This window comes from Hibiscus syriacus, unplaced genomic scaffold (assembly GCF_006381635.1).
Source record: "Hibiscus syriacus cultivar Baekdansim isolate YM2019G1 unplaced genomic scaffold, ASM638163v2 tig00001731_pilon, whole genome shotgun sequence".
NCBI lineage: Eukaryota > Viridiplantae > Streptophyta > Magnoliopsida > Malvales > Malvaceae > Hibiscus > Hibiscus syriacus.
The window spans coordinates 646,482-670,651 of NW_024061885.1; the positions used below are offsets into that span (position 1 = coordinate 646,482).

The 24,170-nt window shown below is 34.4% G+C and overlaps 1 protein-coding gene and 1 non-coding gene across 2 annotated transcripts; both read right to left on the reverse strand.

Moving 5' to 3' along the window:
• Positions 1–19,559: 19,559 nt before the first annotated feature.
• Positions 19,560–22,445, reverse strand: LOC120132912 (GTP-binding protein SAR1A-like). The gene is made up of 4 exons (XM_039149599.1): positions 22,299–22,445; positions 21,359–21,514; positions 20,915–21,055; positions 19,560–20,020 (listed from the first exon to the last, which is right to left on the reverse strand). Exons 1-4 carry the CDS (start codon positions 22,443–22,445, stop codon positions 19,700–19,702), a joined length of 765 nt encoding a protein of 254 aa, XP_039005530.1. The 3' UTR covers positions 19,560–19,699.
• On the reverse strand, positions 20,194–20,316 carry LOC120133027. Its single transcript, XR_005517065.1, has one exon. It is a non-coding gene; the product is annotated as a small nucleolar RNA snoR83 (small nucleolar RNA).
• Positions 22,446–24,170: the final 1,725 nt, after the last annotated feature.

Consider the following 24,170-nt stretch of genomic DNA (forward strand, 5'->3'; position numbering starts at 1 on the left):
CTCATGTGAAATTGACTATAACAGGTGTTCCTTAACTCCCTTAGTCCATCATTACCAAAAATTTCTTGCTTAGATAAGTTTGATTTAATTTGCCATTGTCTGGTTAGACGAATCCATAAAGCCGGGTCGTTTAACCAATTGCTTTAGAGGGACAGCTTAACATTATAATCACTTTTATCAGGTTAACTTAAGGGTTCATCTCATCACAAAGTCTTTAGCCTGACAATAGCAGTGGAGCAAACACCGAGTTGCCAAGTGTCCGAGCAATGTCATGGTTTGAACGCAATCTATTCATAAAGTCAGGGCTTTCGAGTTTCCTCTATAACCAATTTCCTTAGTGGAATATCTCAGCTTTACGGATTTAATTTCTTAAGATTGTCAAGAAGAACCTGTTATAGTCTAGGTTTTTGTTGAAAGTCAAAAATTTCATCTTTAGAGCTCAATTTCCAAGCAAATGGCCTAAACTAGATTCACCTACTCGACTATTCCCTCTGTAAAGATTATGAACATCATTGAACGGCTTAAACAAAAAGTGTAATGTCATATGCAAAATATGCCCCATGTTATCCGTACCTATGCACATCTAAATACCAAGCCTTTTTTTCCTTCTCTTATGAGAGGAAAAAGCTATATCGGTTATTTGCGATAGAAGGGTACGGTGTTTGAGCATATCTTTTTGGGTAAGGTCAAAGTCCTCTTTTACCACTTTTAAATCATGTTACTTTGTCAAAGATCTGTAACTCCGAATCTTTTACATAGTTTTTTAATTCAATTGATATTTAAAGAATTTCAAGTTTGCAAATTGGACTCATTGCTTGCCATATTTAAAGTAACATAAATTTATAAATATCCTTACAAAAACTTGAGAAAAGATGAAAAAAAACAAATTCAAACAAAATACCTCAAATGATGAAATGATCTTCCTCACATGGATGCCCCCAAGTTGTCGAGGTCGATCCGGTTCTTCTCACGCATCATTTGCACGATTCTCTTGAATGCGTAGTAGTTCTAGATAGTGTGCCCTGCGACACCGCTATGATATTCGCAATGAGCGTTCTCATCATATTACCTCGGGTATGGGGGCTTAATGGGTTTCATCGGGTATGGTGACACTATGTGAATGTCACAAGTTGTTTGTAAATTTCCTTGTAAGTCATGGGAATAGGATCAAAATGTTCCCATTTTTTATGAAACATGTGAAGGTAATGAAAAAGAGAAAAATAATGTGAAATATGTCAGAATGCATGATGCCTGAAATGTTCGAGGCATTGATCCAAAAATGTGTCTGTTATTATAAATAATCCTTATTGAGGACAAAAGTGTTATGTCTTAAGAGACAAAAAACATTTTAAAGGTATAGACCCCGAACAGCTTCTGACAGGTTGAGTTGAATACCCTGTCGAACCGCTCCAGCTTCTCTGGCTAAACTGTGTAGGTGACGATCTGCTTTTTATACTTGTCCCAAGGAGTCTCGAATTGTTGCATCTCCAGTTTTCACTCTCTGTTGAGTCTGTTCCCTAACGGAAACACCATTGAAGCCCTCCATCGTTAAGAACTATCTGAAGTTCATTTGCTTGTTTCTTGGATTTGTCAACAATGGCTTGTTGTCTTTGAAGAAACTCTCCAGGTTAATAACCTTTTTCTCGTCTTGCCCCTGCAACCTTTGCCAGCTCGAAAAAAGTTGACTTTTGGTGTGCACATTGTAAATCCCGGTCCATTCTGATTCTGACCATAGTTGGACTTCTGGTGTATTATAACCCCTCTTAATGGTTTAACAAACAAGTTGCAACACCTCTTTTGAATGATGCAAATGATGAAAATAAAATGAAAGAGAACAAACATGAAGAACGTTAGTGACGTAAGGATAATAATCAGAATAATAATGAAAATAAAAGTCCTACCCCACATGATATCTACCCCACATGCTTATTATTCCTACCGGACATGATCTCTATCCCGCAAGTTGATTTTGAACAAGTCCTAACCGCATAAATTTCTAGTTCACATGCTTTGAACAGAAAATAAAGCAGGAACTAATCTCAAAGCAACCTAGGGTTTGAAATAAGGTTTTGGGGTGGGCTCTAATTCCCTGTAGCCTCCCGGTTTAGGTTCTAAAAAGGTACCCGAGTTCTCCTTGCTGGTTGGTGCCTCTTAGGCTTGCTAGACCCTTTGTCCTAAGCTCATTACAAGCTTGTGTGGACTAAGTTAAACTCGAGAGGATACATTCCCTTATGTCTGTGCGGTGAATAAATTCACACGAATACATAAGGTATATGAATCCCGAATGCTACTTGCTAGGCCTGTGCGGAGAATAAATTCTCACAAAGGCGTCGCTTTCACCCCCACTTAAAAAGGTTTCGGAGCTCGGGTATCGAGCCAGAGATAGAAACTTTTCAAAAATCTGAAATCATTGAAAAAAATGTCAGTTCAACTATTTATTTGGAAAATAATCAAAGGTAAATAATTAGAATCGAATAAATAAATTAAAATTTAAACTTGTAATTTTCGCTCAAAAAGACAACCGGAAAATAATTTCGGCCTTACTCACTTACCTGTCCCCAGTGGAATCGCCAGACTGCCACGACCGTCTTTCGGTTGGGCATGAAATTAAGCTTTGACTTTGAATGAAACGTGTTAGAGTTGTCACCGATAATTTTTATAAAAAATTGGTTGATCGGATATTATCTTACCTGATCTGCGTTTTACCATAAATGTGTTGGGTTAAGGAGCCGGTTACAGTCAAGGAAGGATTAGCACACTTGTTCTGCCCTTTCAGTACCAATTAATTTATCGATTGTCTTAATTGCGAAAATTAAAATTAAAACTTAAAATTCAATTCGAATTAATTACCTTTAATAGATTGAAAATATCTCTAAAAAATAAAAAATATTGTTAGATTGTAAAATAAAAATAAAAATGAAAAAGAATAAAAAATATTAATATAATAATAATAATAAAATAAATGAAATAGATAAATAAAAATAAATAAGATTGAGTAAAAAAACCAAAAACAAATAAAAAAACAAATAAAAAAGGAAATAAAATAAAACAAGCAAATGTAAAAGTTTGTTACCCAATTCCATGGCCACCACTTCATTTCTACTGTACGTGTTGCTCCCATTGTAGAAGTTTTTTTGTCTCGCATTTTTTACTTCTTTCTTAGTTGGTTCTCACCATTTTCAGTTCTGGGTTTAAAGCTTAACCGAGAGAGAAACGGGCAGGTTTTAGAAATGGAAACGATGAAGCTCTGTTAGTTACTTCGATCCAAGAGATTTTTTGACCTCATTTTCGAAACAATATGCCATTGCTATTCCTTATAAGCTGCATCCCCGACCACTTTACTCCACTTTCGCTTCATGTGTTTCTCCCAAAAATGGTCGCTCGTATAATGATCCCTGAACGAGGAGCAAACGCCGACCATGGCGCATAGACCGGCAGGTGAAAGGCGGTCTAGAATGCATTCGAAGGTCAGCTCGGGCAAGTCCAGTAACGACGATAAAGACGTCGTATTGTGGTCTTCATTTTGATCCTCCAATGACCCAAGCTTCATCTTCTTCAACGGGGTGATTCGAAGGAAACTGAAGATTCCAAGCTTGCCCTTTTGGAACAGTGGCGGAAGCAATCTCCATTTGCAGTGAATCCTTTTATGAGTCTTTGAAGACAGACTTTGATAGAAGAATGATTCCATTGTAATGATGGACCCCAACTTTACAAAGCACTGCGTAGTATTCAATCTCAGATTCTCTCAGCGGGGGACCATCGTTTGAAATAATAATCAGCCCTCCTTTTATAATTTCCTTGAATTGTCTCTGTTGTGGAGTTTCAATGGGTTACTGGAAAGGGGGGAGTAGTGGAATAGTGGGTAGGTAATGTGGTTGAGATAATGGTGGGGTGTCTGTAAAATAATATATAAATTAATAATAATAATTATAATAATAATATAATATAATGTAATATTTTCATAAACTCAGACAAAAGCGGGTGTCTACAATTAGTATTATGAAGAATTCAAGTATTTTTGTAGATGATGACATAGTATAGGGTTTTGGGGGTATTGATTTGCAACTCTTAAGGATAGAGATGTACTTCTTTACTTTAATTATCATTTCTAGACCTTTGTGTGTCTCATCAAATTCAGAATCAAACATACTAAACATCATGGAAATGATTGAATGTGTTAGAGATAATATCGGTGCATATCCGTATGAGAAAGGAATTGAGAAATAGACAATTTGTTTGTGCCATCGTACATATGAGTAGTTGTTAAGGGGATAATTTGAAAATTAACATTTTGTTGGGTAAACAACTCAAATGACCATTTTAATTATAGGGTTAATGTCGATTTGATTACCATACATGCAATTTTAATAATATGACTACAACTATTTAAATTGTTTTAATGTAGCCATATGTCGTTACAAAGCAAACGACATACTGATGTAATTGCTATTGACTAACGAGTAGTCATAGTTCCACATCAGCTAAACCATTTTCTAACGATATATGATTACATTAAAATCACTTAAATAATTATGTGTTCATATTGTTAAAATTAAAAGTATTGTAGTCGACATCAATCTCATAGTTAAATAATCATTTGAGTAGTTTACCAAAAATAAGAAATTACTAAGCTTCAGGGATCTGGCCACATGACAACTTTATAGCCAACATTTCAAAGATTGGTACCTTAATTGAGTATTGTGTAAAAGAGTGCAACTATTTCCATTGCAAGGCACACTCAGACGTAAAGGGCCCTGGAGTCTAGGCAGAGGGCAAAGGCTCGCGACTTATGTAGGCGAGGCTCATTTTTATACTAAAAACCCTATAAATTAATTATATAAGCTAATTTATACTCAAAACAACATGATAATCATATAATAGATGTTTAAATATAAATATTCAATATAATTACACTAATAGGACATTAACATAACAGAACATAAATCAATATAAGAAAGCATAGTTCGGATACTTAAACACTAATAGTGTAAACAACCATAGTTCAACATCATGACCCTAAATCTATTTTTTAAACAAATTTAAAATTTAAAATAATATAAACAAAATTCAATTAATATGTTTAAACATGATATAAAACATATACAAATATAATGTTTAAATACATTATAAAAAGTTAATATGGTATACTTTTCAAATTTAATTTAAAAAAAGTATTATATATTACATTAAATTTAATTTAAGTCATTTTTCTATGAAGAAAACAAAAGTCATTTGAATTATTATTTAAAAATTAATTAATAATATTATATGAATAACCCCAAATAATAAATGTAAGCATAAATTACCATTTCTAATGAAAACAAATCCCCTATAAATGTATTGCTGCACATTCATTATTTATTAATTAAAAGAAATTAGAACTAAAAATGTTAAATGTAGTTGAAAAGTTTTCCTTTAAATTCTTGAAAATTTAAAAGTAATCTCTATCATTGTTAATTAAAAATAATCTCAATAAATTATTTTAATTTAAAATTTCAATTTCCGAGGTTATCCGTTTTTCATATAATCCATTCAGCTTTTAAGGTAACTATTTTTCTCTTCCTTTTTTAATCAATTTTTACCTTCCTCTTTAAAAGAAACCCTAAAAAAAACTCTTCACATCCCATAACTTGGCCGCCATCAGTTCCAGCGCCTTTTCCCTGGTTCGTTCTGACGTCCTTTCTCCGGTAGGAGAACAGAGATGGAAGCACATCGCATAGGCGTAAGAAGAACAGCGCCTATGCCCACATGAAAAAGAGCCGGAAGCGCGCGCAACCGTTCACCGCCAGAGGCAATTTTTCCTGTGCCCACTTGCGCCTGGGCGCGCTTTTTAAAACTAAGATCGCATGCCAAAAATAATAACAATGATGAAATTCTCTTAATAATAGACATCATTTTAATGTATTTAATACTCGGTAAATCAAATAAAACCCTGCCTATAAATTGGGGATAGCAAAACTTAAAAATGGTTTTCATCACTTCCATCAGTTAAATTGAGTTTTGGTTGAATCACAATGATAAAAATGTTAGCATTAAGGTTGTAGACATCCATTTTCGTCCGAGACTTATTTAGTATATATAAAAATATAGTATAGTTTTAAAAAATATTTTTGAAAAACATATAATATATAGTTTTTAGAAAACGGTTTTTAAAAGCAATATAATATATAGTTTTTAAAAAAATCGATTTTTAAAAATATATATAATATAATTTTGAAAACATATTTTTGGAAAACATATATAATATATAGTTTTTTTAAAAATATGTTTTGGAAAACATATAATATATAGTTTCGAAAACAAATTTTTGAAAACATATAATATAATTTTAAAATATTTTTGAAAATGTATATAATATAGTTTTTGAAAACGTATTTTTAAAAACATATAATATATAGTTTTTCTAAATATTTTTGAAAACATATAGTATATATATTTTTTAAAATGGTTTTTGAAAACATATAACAATTTTTTTAATTTTTTTGGAAAACATATTTTTGAAATATATACATATTATTATTTTATTTTCATTTTATTTTATTTTATTTTATTTATTATTTATTTTATTCTTATTTTTCAGTTCCAATATAAAAGCAAGAGTCACAGTCCAACAGAGGAAAACCCGTTTAAGCATGCAAGTCTAACCCAACCCACAAGTTCATTAGGGTTTCACATGTTGCAAGAGCGCCGCACGGTCAAGATATCAAGAGTCAAGTATGGCGTGTGAGGACCACGCACCGGCAAGGGAGCAATACGCACCCAAAACAGAAAATCACTGTGAACTCAGAGATCAAATCGAAACAAAATCCGAACAGATCGGAGGGGAAAACCTCCCCCATTTTTCAGCAACTACATGCCGAGAGAATTGACCACACCCAAAATCCCGTCAAATTCGGGATTACAACACCCAATTCAAGGAAAATAACCCTTCTTCGAAGGCTATAAAAAAGAGGGGGCCTCACCGGAGCATAAGGCAACCATAATAAGAAAACCCGAAAGCACAACACTAAAAGAAAACAATCGAAACAACCAAAAACGCAAAAATATTTGAGGCAACAAATCCCAAAGAGAAAAAGCATTCATAAATCGAAGGCAAAAAAAATCAAGGCCAAGGATTTTATTTCGAAGAATGACACTAGGAGCGCATTAGGGGATCTCATCGTGAAAGGAAAGCCACCGGGAATTCGAAAAGACATCGGATTAAAAGTAAAAATTGAATCTTTGGTTTTAGATCTCCGCCGGTGAGGAGCCTTTTAGGAAAATCGGGTCTCGATTTTAAGGTTATGGGGATGAGAGGAATATTTTGGTTTTTTTTAATTTTTTAGCCACCAGAGGCGGTGGCTGGAGTGACGATCGACGGCGGGGGGCTTCATCGAAGGTTGGCCGGTATTCGACCGACTAAGGGAAATGAGAGAATATTTGAGGGGGAGGGGTTTAATATTTGAGAGGAAGGGTGAAAATGAATGTTTTTTATGATTTTTTGGCTATTTATAGGGAGGGTCACATTGTAATTATGAAACAATTTAATTATTTATGCAATCCCTCTAACTTTGATGTGTAATTCATCTAGGTTACCTGTTATAAATTGGCTCTTGAATTTTGAATTATTTTGATTTAATCCTTGATATATTTCTTATATTTTGCAATTTAGTCCCCTTAACCTTTTATTTTTCTCTTGCAGCACATTTTTAGCATCTATTTGATCCATAAATTTCAAATTGTTTCAATTTGATCCTTTAAATTGTTATTTATTTATCTTTTTATTTATTTTTTTCTTTTAATTTTAACATTTTTTTTATTTTTAAACAGTTTTATATTTTTTATTTTATTATTACTTTTAAAATTTAACATTTTCTTCCTTTTATTTTTTTAGTTATCTCTTAACAATTTTTGTACTTTTTTTTGTTATTTTCTCAACTTAATCTTTTTTCCTCTTTGATTTATTTAATGTTTACTTTTTTTCAATCTAACATTTTTGACTTTTTAGGGGCAATTTTAATCGATCAAAGGTAAGTAATTCGGATCAAATCTTTAAATTTCAATTTAACTTTTAATTTTTCGTAATTAAGACAACCGAAAAATTAAATGGTACCGAAAGGGCAATACAAAGGTGTTAATCCTTCATTGATTGTAACCGACTCCTGAATCAGACATATTTCTAATAAAACGCATATCAGGTAAGATTGTAAATTAAGGTGTCCAATTAACCTAATTTTTTTATTTTAAAAAAATAACCAGTGGAGGCTCTAACGTGCTTTATTTAAGTCAAAACCCAAATTATTGCAAAGTTATCTGGCCTAAATCAAGCAAGTGCACCTGGGGTAGGGACATCTGAAGGGGTAACTATGCCACCTACCCCGCAAGTGGTTGTTTCACTTGGAATCTTACCAGGACTTCAAGGGGACTCATCCGTTGCAAAGGCCTCGTCTGCTATAAAAGTACAAATTTCTGTATCTAACCTTGAGAATAATCCGGGTGATTGCCATATACCGAATTTTGATGAAGAGGACAAGGCAAATAAAATGAAAGAGAAAATCAAGCAGTTGGAGGACCAAATGAAAATGGTTAGAGGAGACCATGATTACTATGGAGTCGATGCCGTGGAACTAAGCTTAGTCCCAGATTTGGTTCTTCCTCCGAAATTCAAATCCCCTGAGTTTGAGAAGTTCAATTGGAACAGCTGTCCGTCAGCCCACATTACCATGTTCTGTCGAAATATGACAAGATACGTAGGAAACAACCAACTCCTAATTCACTGCTTCCAGGAGAGTCTGTCTGGTTCAGCCATCCGGTGGTACAAACAGTTGAACCGGTCTCATATCAAGACTTAAAAGGATCTAGCCAAGTCATTCTTGGAACAATACAAACATGTGAACGATATGAGACCAGATCGAGTTATGCTGTAAAGTATGGAGAAAAAATATAACGAAAGTTTCAAACAATATGTACAGAGATGGAGGGATTTAGCTGTGCAAGTTCATCCACATTTCGATGAGAAGGAAACCAGGAAGCTCTTCGTGCAAACACTGAAGGCTCTTTACTTCGAGCACCTGGTTGTAATCACATCGGGAAATTTTTCTAACTTGGTTATGGTCGGGAGATGATAGAAATGACCATAAAGCAATGCAAGAATGAGGGATGGAAGGCCAGTAAGAAACCTCCTATGAATAAGAGGGATGGAGAGGCCAATAACATCAACACCTACAACAACAAAGGTGTTACAATCTCCAACCCAAAATCAACTGCAGCTGTACCATCAGGTACTTCTAGACAAGATTCAATGGAACCCATAAAGGAAAGAGAAATGAACATTTTAATCATATTCCCATGACTTACAAAGAACTTTACCATCAACTCTTCGACACTCATATAGTGTTACCATATCCAGTGGAACCTATGAAACCCTCATACCCCAGGTGGTATGATGAGAACGCACATTGCGAATATCATGGCGATGTTCCAGGGCACACTATCGAGAACTGCCTAGCATTCAAGAAGATCGTGCAGAGAATACAAAACAAGAATTAGATCCACTTCAATAACTCAAGGGCACCGAATGTTACGCAGAACCCCTTGCCTAACCACCAAGAAAGCGGGGCTAATGCAATTGTTGAGGAAATAAACAAGAGAATCAAACAAATGTGGCTGAAATAACATCTCCCCTATCTTGGGTATGGAGACAAATGGTCAAAGCAGTATTTCTTGCACCACGTCCTGATATATCGAAATGTGAAGAGGGTAACAACTGTTGTTACGGCAATGAAGAGGGACATGACGTGTAAGATTGTTCGAAGTTTAAAGCGTTGATCAAACTCATTATGGATAGGAAAAAGCTGAAATTCTACAAAGAAGTCCAAGACACTCGAGAAGCTGATATTTGTGCGACTGAAGATTCATCTGAAAGAAGATACGGCATGGGTCGTCCTTTATTAATCGCCCCTAAGATGCAACCGATAGAAAAGGCACCAACAAAGATGGTGATCACAGCACCCAAACATTTTCCCTACAAGGACAACAAACAAGTGCCTTGGAAGTACGGATGTCAAGTAAGCACTTTGAAGGAATATGACAATGAAATGGGGCATACCGTGGGGAAATACTACTCCCAAGAGGCTAAGTCACCCCACAGACCACTCGAACCATTCAAAGGGGACGTACCGGCAATAAATGAGCCAATAAAGGAAAAAGAAGCTATAGAGTTCCTGAAAATTCTAAAACATAGTGAGTACAGTATCGTGGAACAATTACATAGTCTGTCAACACGTATTTCAATGTTGGTACTGCTGCTAAATTCAGAGGCACACAAGGAGGCACTTCTGAAGGTCTTAAATCAGACATTTGTGCCACAAAACACACTAGTCAGCAAGATGAATCGACTGGTTAACAACATTCAATCTTATAATCTCATCTCATTTTCTGATGATGAGATTCCGTTTGAAGGAAGAAGTCGAGCTAAGACATTACACATCACCACTCATTGCAAGGGGCACGCCTTACCTAGTGTGTTAATCGACAATGACTCTGCCCCTAATGTGATGCCTTTGGTTACTTTGAAAAGGATACCAGTAGATACTTCCCACATAAGATCATGCGAGAGTATGGTCTGAGCATTTGACGGGACTAAGAGGGAGGTAATAGAAAAGATTGAGGTACCCCTAACCATTGGACCTACCACTTACAACATTGAATTCTTGGTGATGGACATTATACCTTCATACAACTGTCTCTTATGGAGGCCTTGGATCTACACTGCACCAGAAAGTCAAGTTTGTCATTGATGAGGCTCTTGTAATAATTAATGATAAAGAAGATATAGTGGCGAGTGTGACCACTGATGCCCCTTACATAGAAGTGAATGGTGAAGTTGTAGAGTGTTTGTTCCACTCTCTAGAGTTCGTGAATGCCACATTCGTGGCTGAAAGAGAAAAGATTTCCAAACCCAGGCTCTCTGAATGCACCAAAATAGAAATCAAACAGATGTTGGGAAGAGGTACCAAGGTAAGAAGAGGATTTGTAAGTCTTTTACAAGGAATGATTGACCCTATTTTTCCTGTAACAAAATTAGACCAAATTCGGGTTTGGTTTTCAGCCCAATCACCAACAGAAGATGAAGGAAATTCAGAAGTGCCGAGAAAGAAGGTTGGCAAGATTAACCGAGAATTAATTTCAATGGGAACCAATGGTTTTCCCACCTTTTTATGATACATTTAAATCTAGTGGCTATGTGTTTGAGACCACCTTACCAGATCTAGAGTTTGCTTTGAAAGATTGAGTATCAATGCCATAATTATGGAGAATATCGAAAATGTTGATAGATCTGGAATCCGCCCATTTCCATCTGGGTTTGTTCTTAACAACTGGACAATTGAAGAACTACCTGTGGTTTTCAAATGTATTTCAGAGTAATACTCAAACTCTCCATATTCTCCTCTACTCGGGGTAATAAGTGATCTTTTGTAAGGGTGAAAAATTGGTTTATATTATCATTCAATAAAAGATGTAGTTCCTTTCCCGACAAACATTTCTTCCTACTTCATTTCATTTCCTTTTAAATTTAATTTTATTTCGTTCTATACTTTATTTCATTTCCTTTTAAATTTAATTTTCCTTCATTTTGTACTTCATTTCATTTCCCTTTGAATTTAATTTTCTTTCATTCCGTGTAGGATATTTACCTCTCACATATATATATTTCTTTTCTCCTTCCCCTTTTAGATCCCAGTATATTAATAATGCGGGCATTGATGATCCTGTCTCGAAGGTAATTAACAGTTCAGTTGTCTTGGGGAAATTGATGAATGTGACAATGAAGAAGAGTGCAACTTACGTTCTGAATTATTAAGGATGATAGAAAGAGAGGATAAACAAATATTGCCACACGAATAGGAAATTAAAGTTTTGAATTTGGGTACAGAAGGGAAAAGGAATGAGGTTAAAATTGGCACAACTCTTTCGGCTAGAGCAAGACGAAACTTGATAGACTTACTTCAAGAATAAAAGATGTGTTTGCATGGTCGTATCAAGACATGCCTAGCCTATTTACGGATATGGTAGTCCAGAAACTACCCATAAAGCCAGAATGCAAACCTGTACAACAAAAGCTAAGGAGAATGAGACTCAAAATGCTCCTTAAAATAAAAGAAGAAGTCAAGAAGTAGTTCGATACTAGCTTTCTTCAGGTGGCCAAGTATCCGGAGTGGGTGGCTAACATTGTGCCAGTTCCAAAGAAGGATGGAAAAGTGCGCATGTGTGTCGACTACCTAGACCTTAACAAAGCAAGTCCTAAAGATAATTTCCCCTTGCCACATATAAACACTTTAGTAGATAATACAATAGGAAATGTTTTCTTCTCATTCAGTGATGAATTCTCAGGATATAACCAGATTAAAATGCATCTTGATGACATGGAAAAAACCACATTTGTCACAATGTGGGGAACATTCTGCTACAAGGTGATGCCCTTCGGATTAAAGAATGTTGGGTAACATACCAAATAGTCATGGTAACCTTATTTCATGACATGATGCATAATGAGATTGAAGTTTATGTTGACAACATGATTGTCAAAGCATAAACTGAAGATGAGCATGTCCAGAATTTGAAAAAACTTTTCCAGAGATTGAGAAAGTTTCAGCTGAGGTTGAATCCCAACAAGTGTACTTTCAGAGTAATATCTGGAAAGTTGCTAGGCTTCGTGGTTAGCAGAAAAGGCATCGAGATTGATCCATATAAAGTCAAATCCATCCAGAATATATATCAGCTGACTGACAAGTGTGACCCAATTTACCGCCTTCTTCGGAAAAACAACCCTGGAACATGGGATGATGACTGTCAGACTGCATTCGCGAAAATAAAAGAGTATCTATCTCGCACTCCTATCTTGATGTCTCCTATCCCAGGCAAACCTTTATTCCTATATTTTTCCATATTTGAGAATTCATTGGGATGTGTCATGGGCCAACATGATGAATCCATGAGGAAAGAGAGAGTCATTTACTACCTGAGCAAGAAGTTCACTGATTGCGAAGTTAGATATTCACCCATTGAAAAAGTTTTTTGCGCTTTAGTCTGGGCTACACGTAGACTCAGACAATACATGTTGTACCACACCACTTGGTTGATTTCCAAGTTGGATCCACTAAAGTATATGATGGGTGTGCCCGCACTCTCTGGAAGGTTAGCCCGATGGTAGATGTTGTTATCTGAATTTGACATCGAGTACGTGAGCCAAAAAGCTATAAAGGGAAGTGCCATATCTGACTTCTTGGCAAGCAGAATGACTGAAAATTACGAGTCACTGGACTTTGACTTCCCAGACAAAGACTTGATGGCCATATCTCTAGAAGAAGCGAGTACTTCTACATGTGATTCCTGGAAAAGGCATTTTGATGGTGTATCAAATGCATTAGGACACGACATTGGGGTAATATTGATCTCCCCTGAAGGAAATCATTACTCGTTCACTAGCAGATTGAATTTTGATTGCACCAACAACATAGCAGAGTATGAGACTTGTGTTTTAGGGATTCGAGCTGCTATTAGACATAATATAAGGACTTTACGAATATAAGGAGATTCGACCTTAGTGATCTATCAACTCCGAGGAGAATGGGAGACGAAAGATATAAAGCTGGTGGAGTACCGAAAGCTTATATTGGATTTACTCAAAGAGTTTGATAAAGTCACTTTCCATTACGTGCCCAGATAAGAAAATCAAATGGTTGACGCCTTAGCTACCTTGATAGCAACCTTCAAGGCTGACAGTGAGTCTGACATTATGCCAATTGACATGTAGTGGTATGACTACACGGCTCATTGCAACCAAGTCGAAGAGATAAAAGATACCAAACCTTGGTAATACAACATCCTGCAATACATTAAGAATCAAAGCAATCTGGAAGAGGCCACTGAAACTGACAAAAGAAGAAGAAGAATGGCGGTCGGATATGTCCTGGATGGAAAAATCTTATACAAGAAAAGTCAAGATCAAATCTTGTTAAGATATGTAGATGCAGAAGAGGAAAAGATGATATTGGAAGAAGTACATGACGAAGTTTGCGGAACTCATGGGAATGGCCATATGATGTCAAGATAAATTATGAGATGCGGGTATTTTTGGTCCACATTAGAGAGTGACTGCACCAATTATGTCAGAAGATGTCATAAATGCCAAATCTATGGGGATAAGGTAAATGTTTCGCCTCATCGTCTTCACGTGATGACGACACCATGACCATTTTCTATGTGGGGCATGGATGTTATTGGACAAATCCACCCAAAAACTTCGAATGATTATCGGTTCATTCTCGTAGCAATTGACTATTTTACCAAATGGGTGGAAGATGTGTCATATGCCAATGTCACTTAGTCTACTATTTGCAAGTTCTTGAAAAAGGGATCATATATCGATATAGTTTACCCGAAAGAATCATTACTGATAATGCAACGAACCTGAACAATAAGGTGATGGACGCTGCTTGTGAACAATTTAACATAAAGCATCACAACTCTACTTCTATAGACCGAAGATGAAAGGAGCGGTAGAAAAAGCAAACAAAAATATCAAGAAAATAGTAGAGAAACGACTGAGACATACAAGGATTGGCACGAGAAAATAGATTTTGCTTTGTTTGCTTATTGAACTTCGGTACGAACTTCGACCGGGACAACCCCATTTTCATTAGCATATAAGATGAAGGCAGTATTACCCATCGAGGTAGAGATTCCATCACTTTGGGTTTTGGCAGAAGTTAAATTAGATGATGCAAAATGGATGCAATCTCGATATGATCAATTGAACATAATAGAAGAAAAGAGGTTGAAAGCCATTCATCATGGTCAGCTCTACAAAAAATGAATGATCCGAGCACACAACAAGAAAGTTCACCCAAAAGTATTCCAAGAATGAGATCTTGTACTGAAAAAGGTTTGGCCAATCCAAAAGGACTATATAGGAAAATGGATGTCAAATTGGGAATGACCTTTGTCGTAAAGAAGACTTTCTAAATGAATGATCCGAGCACACAACAAGAAAGTTCACCCAAAAGTATTCCAAGAATGAGATCTTGTACTGAAAAAGGTTTGGCCAATCCAAAAGGACTATATAGGAAAATGGATGTCAAATTGGGAAGGACCTTTTGTCGTAAAGAAGACTTTCTCTGGAGGAGCACTAATCCTGACTGAAATGGACGGGCCGGAGCTACCTAATCCCGTTAATTCTGATGCACTCAAGAAATATTTCGCTTAGGGTGAAAACCTGAAAGGGCCCCTTAAGTTGAATTTTGAATTAAAAAAGTTTAGAGTGAAAACCCGAAAGGGTGCTTCAAATGAAAAAAAAAGAACAAAAAATAAGGTGGGTCCAAGATAAAAACCCCAAAGGGCATCTTGAAACCAAGGATGGATCCAAGTTGAAAACCCGAAAGGGTGGCTCAGATAGTGATCCAAGATTCGCGCAAGGGAAAAGTCTCGGATCAAGGCAAAAGCTTCACGGCATCCAAGTCTTCTGTTGTCTTGAGAATGCAGAGGAACTTTGCACTCTCCTGAACGTTGTCACATTTTCGAAGGCCCCTTAACAAAAGATGTATTCAAAAGTCATCTAACGGTGTATCAGTTCAACGGCGTCCGCATTGTCGAGATCTAGGGCATCAACTTGTATTTCTTTATATTGGTTTTTCATAACATTTGTCATGTATTCTTTTTTCTTTTTCCTCATAAATAAATATGATCATTTCTCTAAAAAAATCAATTCCTTTTAAGCATATTGGATTGAATTAAAATGAGAATTATTTATTAACTTTTGAAAAGATAATTGCGTATTACTGTACAAAGATTTTTTTTGAAAGGTACAGATGTTCGAAAACCGATCAAGGCTTATGCACCATACTCGAGAGGATGGGTTTTAGTTCGTTGAAAGCCATTGCTTAACTCAAAACTAGAAATAAACCTTCCTTTTGCAAGTTCACATAATGTACATTGGATTTAAGCATGTTAAAGAATCCAATATCAAGAATCATAAATTCAAGATTCTAGAATCAAGAGTCATCAAGACTGCAACAAAAGATTGAGATTTATCTCTAAATCCTAAAATAACATATTTCGCATATGCATTTTAGGCACACATAAGAGCATTACATTCATAGCATCACATATATGCATAGTTTTACAGATTCTTGTCAGAGTCAATTTCAGCTTCATAACAAAAGATATTGAACTCGAAACGATACAACTTACACAAGATTGGATTTCAACTTCACAACGAATGATATCCAACTCAAAACCAATCTGAACTCGACGCACGACGAATGAGTCACCCACGATTTCAACTTCACGACGAGGGATATCGTGCCCAATAAATCAACCTGACTATACGACAACAGAGTCATCCGCAACAACATGGAGCTATCTCCTAGCCTAATTACATCATAGCTCAAGACTAGAAGGGTTATCTGTCAACGGAAACTTTCGAGTTCGATTTCATTCAGCTCGATGGCATATCAACCGCATGGTAGCAACAAGGAACTACTTTCCAGTTGAATTTTAAACTGAGGTCTTTAAGCCAAGAAGAAGACCTAGGTTGGCCGCGATTTAGCAACAAGGATCTACCTCCTAGCCTAATTTACATCATAGCTTAAGTCGAGAAAAGTTGTCTGTCAACTGATTTAGTTCGAGGGCATATCAATCGCATAGTAGCAGCGATGAACTACTTTTCGGTTGAACCGAGGTCTTTAAGCCAATAAGAAGACCAATGTTGACTACGATTTGGCAACAAGAAGACATTTTCCAATTCAGATTTCGAACTAGATTTCAACTTCACAACGAAGGATATCATGCTCTTAACATCCAAGATTGACTCAATTTCATGATGAAGGATATTATTTCAAAACTGACTCAACTTCGCGATAGAGGAGTCATCCGTAACTTAATTTAACAGGGAGCTATTCCTAACTGCGATATTAGAGTCAAATTTCAACTCCACAAGGGAGGATATTAGACTCAGGGACCCCTTCATACCGAACGAAAATTTGTGTTCTTTTATCTCTGTCCTTTTTTCGTTACACGAAAAATGGACAAAGAGGGACAGTTGTAGACACCCATTTTCGTCCGAGGCTTATTTAATATATATAATAATATAGTATAGTTTTGGAAAATATTTTTGAAAAACATATAATATATAATCTTTAGAAAACGGTTTTTGAAAGCAATATAATATATAGTTTTTTAAAAAATCGGTTTTTGAAAAAATATATATAATATAGTTTTGAAAACATATTTTTGGAAAACATATATAATATATAGTTTTTTAAAAATCGATTTTGGAAAACATATAATATATAGTTTTGAAAACACATTTTTGAAAACATATAATATATAGTTTTAAAATATTTTTGAAAAAATATATAATATAGTTTTTGAAAACTTATTTTTAATAACCTATACTATATAGTTTTTTTAAAATATTTTTGAAAACATATAGTATATGTATTTTTATATGTATTTTTTAAAATGGTTTTTGAAAATATATAATAATATTTAATTTTTTTTTTGGAAAACATATAATAAATTTTAAATTTTTTTTGGAAAACATATTTTTTGAAATATATACATATTATTATTTTATTTTTTGTTTCATTTTATTTATTATTATATTTCTTATTTTTCAGTTCTAATCTAAAAGCAAGGGTCACGGTCCAATAGAGGAAAACCTATTTGAGCATGCAAGTCTGACCCAGCCCACAAGTTTATTAGGGTTTCATATGTAGCAAGAGCGTCGCACGGTCAAGATATCAAGAGTCAAGTATGAAGCATGAGGACCACACGTCGACAAGGGAGCAATATGTTCCGAAAACAAAAAATCCTGGTGAACTCGGAGATCAAATCGGAACAAAATCCGAAAAGATCGGAAGGGAAAACCTACCACATTTTCAGCAACTACATGCCGAGAGAATCCACCACACCCAAAATCCATTCGAAATCGAGATTACAACACCCGATTCAAGGGAAGTAACCCTTCTTCGAAGGCTATAAAAAGGAGGGGCCTCAACGGAGCATTAGGCAACCACAATAAGAAAAACCGAAAGCACAACACAAAAAAGAAAACAATCGAAACAATAAAAAACACAAAAATATTCAAGGCAACAAATCCCAAAAAGAAAAATCATTCATAAATCGAAAGCAAAAAAATCAAGGCCAAAGATTTTATTTCGACGAATGACACCGGGAGCGCATTGGGGGATCTCGTTGTGAAAGGAAAGCCACCGGGAATTTGAAAAGTAATCGGATCAAAGGTAAAACTCGAATCTTTGTTTTTAGATCTCCGCTGGTGATGAGCCTTTTAGGAAAATCAGGTCTCAATTTTAAGGTTACGGGGATGAGAGGAATTTTTGGAGATTTTTTTTTTATTTTCCCGATGGTTGGAGCGACCGTCAACGGCGAGGGGGCTTCATCGGAGGTTGGCCGGTATTCGACTGGCTAAGGGAGAGATGAGAGAATATTCGAGGGGGATGGGGGTTTAATATTTTAGAAGAATAGTGAAAATGAATGTTTTTTTCTATTTTTGGTTATTTATTGGGTGTGCCACATTATAATTATGAAACAATTTAGTTATTTCTGCAACTTTGATGTGTAATTTATTTTGGTCACCTGTTATAAATTGACCATTGAATTTTGAATTATTTTGATTTAATCCTTTATTATATTTCTTACATTTTGCAATTTAATCCCCCTAACCTTTTATTTTTCTCTTGTAACTCATTTTTAGCATCAATTTAATCCATAATTTTCAATTTATTTTAGTTTGATCCTTTAATTTTTTTTTATTTATTTATTTTAATTTTAACATTTTTTTTTCATTTTTTATTATTTTTAAACATTGTTTTATATTGTTTTATTTCTCTTTCAACATTCTTTTATTTTATTATTATTTTTTATTATTACTTTTAAAATTTAACATTTTTTCCTTTTATTTTTTTAGTTGTCTCTTAACATTTTTTAATTTTTTTTTGTTATTTTCTCAACATAATCTTTTTCCTCTTTGATTTATTTAATATTTATTTTTTTCAATCTAACATTTTTTTACTTTTTAGGTGTACTTTTAATCGATCAAAAGTAAGTAATTCGGATCGAATCTTTAAATTTCAATTTAACTTTTAATTTTTCGCAATTAAGACAATCGAAAAATTAAAATGATACCGAAAGGACAGTACAAGGATGTTTAATTTTTCGCAATTAAGACAATCGAAAAATTAAAATGATACCGAAAGGACAGTACAAGGATGCTAATCCTTCCTTGACTGTAACCGATTCTCAAATCCGACATATTTCTAATAAAACGCAGATCAGATAAGATGGTAAATTAAAGTGTCTGATCAACCTAATTTTTTTATTTTTTTAAATAATCAATGGCGACTCTAACATGTTTTATTTAAGTCGAAGCCCAATTCCAGACTCACCCGAAAGACGGTTATGACAAAGGCAACATTTTCATCTAAGATTTTACTAGAAGGAAATCATCACCCTCAATCAACATTTGTGAGCAAATCATCAATTACTTGTATGTCTCATTGTTTCATAGAGGAGGTGTATGTTTATTAATGCAAACAAAAATGGAATCAAAAGCGAAAGGGATAGCCCAACTAAATTCAATATAAAAAGAACATCGAGGAAGAAAGCATAGTATATCTGAATTCTCTATACCACCTACCTACTTGATGTATTGAGAAACCCACTTGAATCCATCTCCATAACCCATTTTTCGAACAATGCTACACATGAATACCTTGAGGGGGCGGACGTTCAAGTTTCCCAAGTTGACCTTACCCTTGTCGGTGGTGAAGTTTGTCGGGCCAAGGTGATAATGCAACTCATCTTCTGAGGCATCGTATGGTATATCGATCTTGTTTCCCAATATCAGGTACGGAACGTTAGCCAAAGATTCATCAGAGAATAGAGAATCCAACTCCTTTTTTGACTCGGCAAACCTCTCCTTGTCATATGCATCCACCAGGTAAACAACAACATCCACCTACCAACAGCTTTGATACAAGTTTTAATATGCTCTGAAAAAAATAAAAGAAAATGCATATTCTGGTTAAGAATTGTAGTTTCAGACGGTATCCCAAAGATAACCCCATGTTATTCCTTTAAAAAATAGTCCTACACGGTTCATATTGTTACTTCATTAACATAGAGTGGAATTATTGCGTGTAGAGGTGCTATCAGAACAACTTTTGATGAAATTAAAGTTGTTATCAACGAACTACCCATCCTTATTCTTTGCCCCACATGGATCAGAAAATCACGACAATCATTATCTGGGATTACAGAGGCACACTAACAAGAGGACTATGATAAAACACACTTGCAATTAAATAAGTGCTAATGTCAAATAGTAAAGAAATCGACCAGATGCAATATTACTCCCATATTCTAAAATTCCCCTTTACGCAATGCAACAAACTTTACCATATTTCACCAAACTTGAACATTAACTTCCTAATGCACTTTAGAATTCACTACCTAAAGTTAATTTCAAAAGGGAGCTAACATCTGCAAATGATTGAACCTATGTTACACACTACACATCATAACTAAACACTTTGTATAATACACACGTGCATTCCAATTACACTATGTAAAATTTTTTAATTTACATACTTAAGACAGTTGGATAAGTGAAAATAAATGATTGAGATTAATAGTAGAAAATGAGAAGATATTCACCAAAAAAATGAGCTAATCTCAGCGGTCTATTTTAGTCTTCCAACCATTCTAAATCTGTAAAACTAAAAAAAAGGTTATGCAAGTGAATCCTGTGTGTGTGTATAGCAACTAAAATTTGAAAGATAGGTGCATAGTTTTGTTTTGTTTTGTTTTTAATTTGTCTGAAAATAAAATAAAAGTACATGGATTTATGGGCAAACGAAATACACCTTGGCGTAGTTTTCCAAACTCTTCGAGCAATCTGATGGCCTCCCAAATCAAAAGCCTTGAACTTAATTTTCCCAATACTCAATTCCTCTGATGTAGGATGCTGTGTTGGCTGATGTTGAACTAATCTCTGCCAAATGCCATTAAAAAACAACTATGGATCAATTTTTTGTAGAAACAAAAAGCAACCCTTTATTTTCTTTTTTAAATAAAAAAATTTCCAGCTACACGGATATTATCTACATAATATCAACAATAGTTCAAAACAGAAGATGTTAAATAGCCGTAATTGTGAATTAAACGTTCAATAGCATTAGATCAGATATTAGAACTCCATCAGAAAAAACCAGCAATATAAAACACAAATCAAATTCCCCAAAAAAAGGAAAGTGATATAAAAAAATAATGAATTAAGGGTGAACAATGAAAATACCTCGTCTTTGAGCATGTGAAGCAGCGTCGTTTTGCCGGCATTTTCAAGCCCTAAAAACAAGATCTTGGCCTCTTTCTGCCACAAACCAAGGGAAGCAAGAATCCCATAGAACCGATCGAAGAAAAAACATGATTTAGATTTATTTCCTTCACCAAACTAATTAACCCAAAAACGAAGAATTGAGTCTTCAGTCAAAGTAAAACCAAACCGAGAGAATTAGTGGATATATAAAAGAGGGCGAGTTGGCGAGTTTTGACTAGGTGACTGAGTTGTTCGGACCAACCAGGTGCTTCGAATCTGGATCGGTTTTGTTTGTTCAAATTTAATGGATCTTCTGATTGCGTTTTCGGTTTTTTTTCCAAACAGGGGAAGGGGTATATTATTTGTGAAAATAGAACAAGTTTATTTGGGAATATATGGTTACATAGTTCAAGAAACTTGTCAAATGACGAGCTTTAATGAAAAATATTTTTTTATTTGGCAGATTTGTTTTGTGTAATATTTAATTATTTTTCATGGAACTCATCATCTTGAGATGATGAATTTCATTAAAATAATTTTTTTGTGATTGGATATTTTAAAAAAGATATAAGAAAAAAATTCGTCATGCTGAGTGATAAGTTTCAACGGTCATAATTTAAGGAGATTGTAATAGATTTTTTTTTATAAAAACAACGAACCATAAATATTACATTAAACCATAAAACATTACATTAAGGAGATAAAAAACAACAAAGCATGAACATTACATTAAAAAGATAAAAACAACAAACCTAATACAATATGTTAAGAACATAAATACAACCAACCTTACATAACCTTAAATAGTAAATAAAATCATAAACATAGAAAGTATTCGTAATGATGTTTTAATCCTCGTGTAGACTCATCAGAAGTAATATTCAATTCTTCATGTTTTTCCTTATTTTTGTTCATGTACAAATTGGAACCATGCTTCTGGATCTCTGTCACCTATCTCTGTTTCTTTATCATTTTTCATAGTTGATGGGAAATTCGAGTTGGAAGCATCATCCTCAACTATATAAGCAAGGTAGAGATCAGCAAACTCTACAAAACAAATCGACATTAGATATAGAATGATAGTAGTATCTCTCAATCATACTAGCAAGGTCGACATCATCGCTTAGATGAAACCTCGTGCATGATAGTGACAATTTATAATATAATGAAGACATTCTTCTACTGCTCAGAGTTGCACCATTATTTTTATATTCAACTATAACTCGTCTAGTTGAATGTTTTTTCTCTTTAAAAGACATAGTTAAAGATTTGCAATAATAAAAAAACAGTTGCACTAATAGTAACCATTTTAGCATAAAAAACTCAAGCTTTGGAAGTGAAAGACTCAAAAAATTTTAGATGTTTATTGCTTCAAGTGAGTAAAATAGCTTTCACCTCACATATTTTAATAGGTTTATGAAAAGTTTCTGAAATGAAGTGATATATCAACAGAAAAGTTTCTACCATTGTGCATTAAATGGTCTATGACAAATGGATGTTTTTTTTTTCTGAAATGATGTGATATATCACTATTGAAAAATTTCTTAAATGAATTGATATATCACGGAAAAGTTTATGAAGTGAAGTTAATGGGCACTGAAATGTTTGTCATTGTGTATTAAATGGTCTATGAGAAATGGACGTTTTTTCTCAAATGAAGTGATATATCACTACTAACAATTTTCTAAAATGAATTGATATATCACTGAAAAGTTTTTGATGTGAAGTTATTGGCCACTTAAAAGTTTTTGTTATTGTACATTAAATGATCTATGAGAAATGGAAGTTTTTCTGAAATGAAGCGATATATCACAACTGACAAGTTTCTGAAATGAAGTGATATATCACTGATTTTTTTTTAAATGAAGTTATTGGACACTGAAAAGTTTCTGTCACCAAATTGAATGATCATTGATGATAACTCATTTTTTAAAAATCGGCTTATGTTATGTGAATCTTCACAAAATTATACTTTCTACAATTTCATTGAACAACTAGAAACTTTTCTCAAGAAATGGCTAACAAATTTTTAATAGTTGTCTATTCAAATGGCCAAGTTGTACAAACTGATGATGGTGCTATTTTATGTCACAAAGGCCCGTAAACATGATATTCCATGTATATATATCTCATCGCCAAATGAAGCATAAAATTGAAAGAAAACTTGGCGCTTCTATTTCATGTTTGAGTTATCAACACATAATTTTAGAGACTCCACTCATATATGGAGCAATCCATCTTGAGGGTGATGACGATGTTGTTGTGATGGTTGGCCTCCATCAATCTTCAAATAATCAAATGATAGTTGCACTCGTCATTGAAAAAGTAGAACATTAAATGATCGAGATAATCTTGTTGGGTGATTCGGTGAAAACCTTGTTGATTTTAGCTAGGATGATGAAACTTTTGTTTCACTCATGCTAGATGATGACAAACCAATAATTGATGATTAAGAAATCGTCGAGGCTGCTTTAGAGGGATAAAGGTTTGATATAGAAGGTGATGTCTGGGAGGTAGTTGTTTCACGTGGTCATGCATTGTAGAATGCTCCACGAGGTTGGGTACATTCATCAATACCCAATCAACCCTAAATATTGTAACCACAAATGCCTCACTATCATCATCCAGTTGCAATGCATGTATAAATTATGATGCCATGAGGAATCCTGATATTCTTGATATGTTGAATATATGTACATCCCACTAAGGTACCTCCGACGACTGATCAACAGAGTTAATAGTTGGGTCCTAGTTTGAAACTAAGAAGGATGTCTAACTAGAAGTCAAGGAG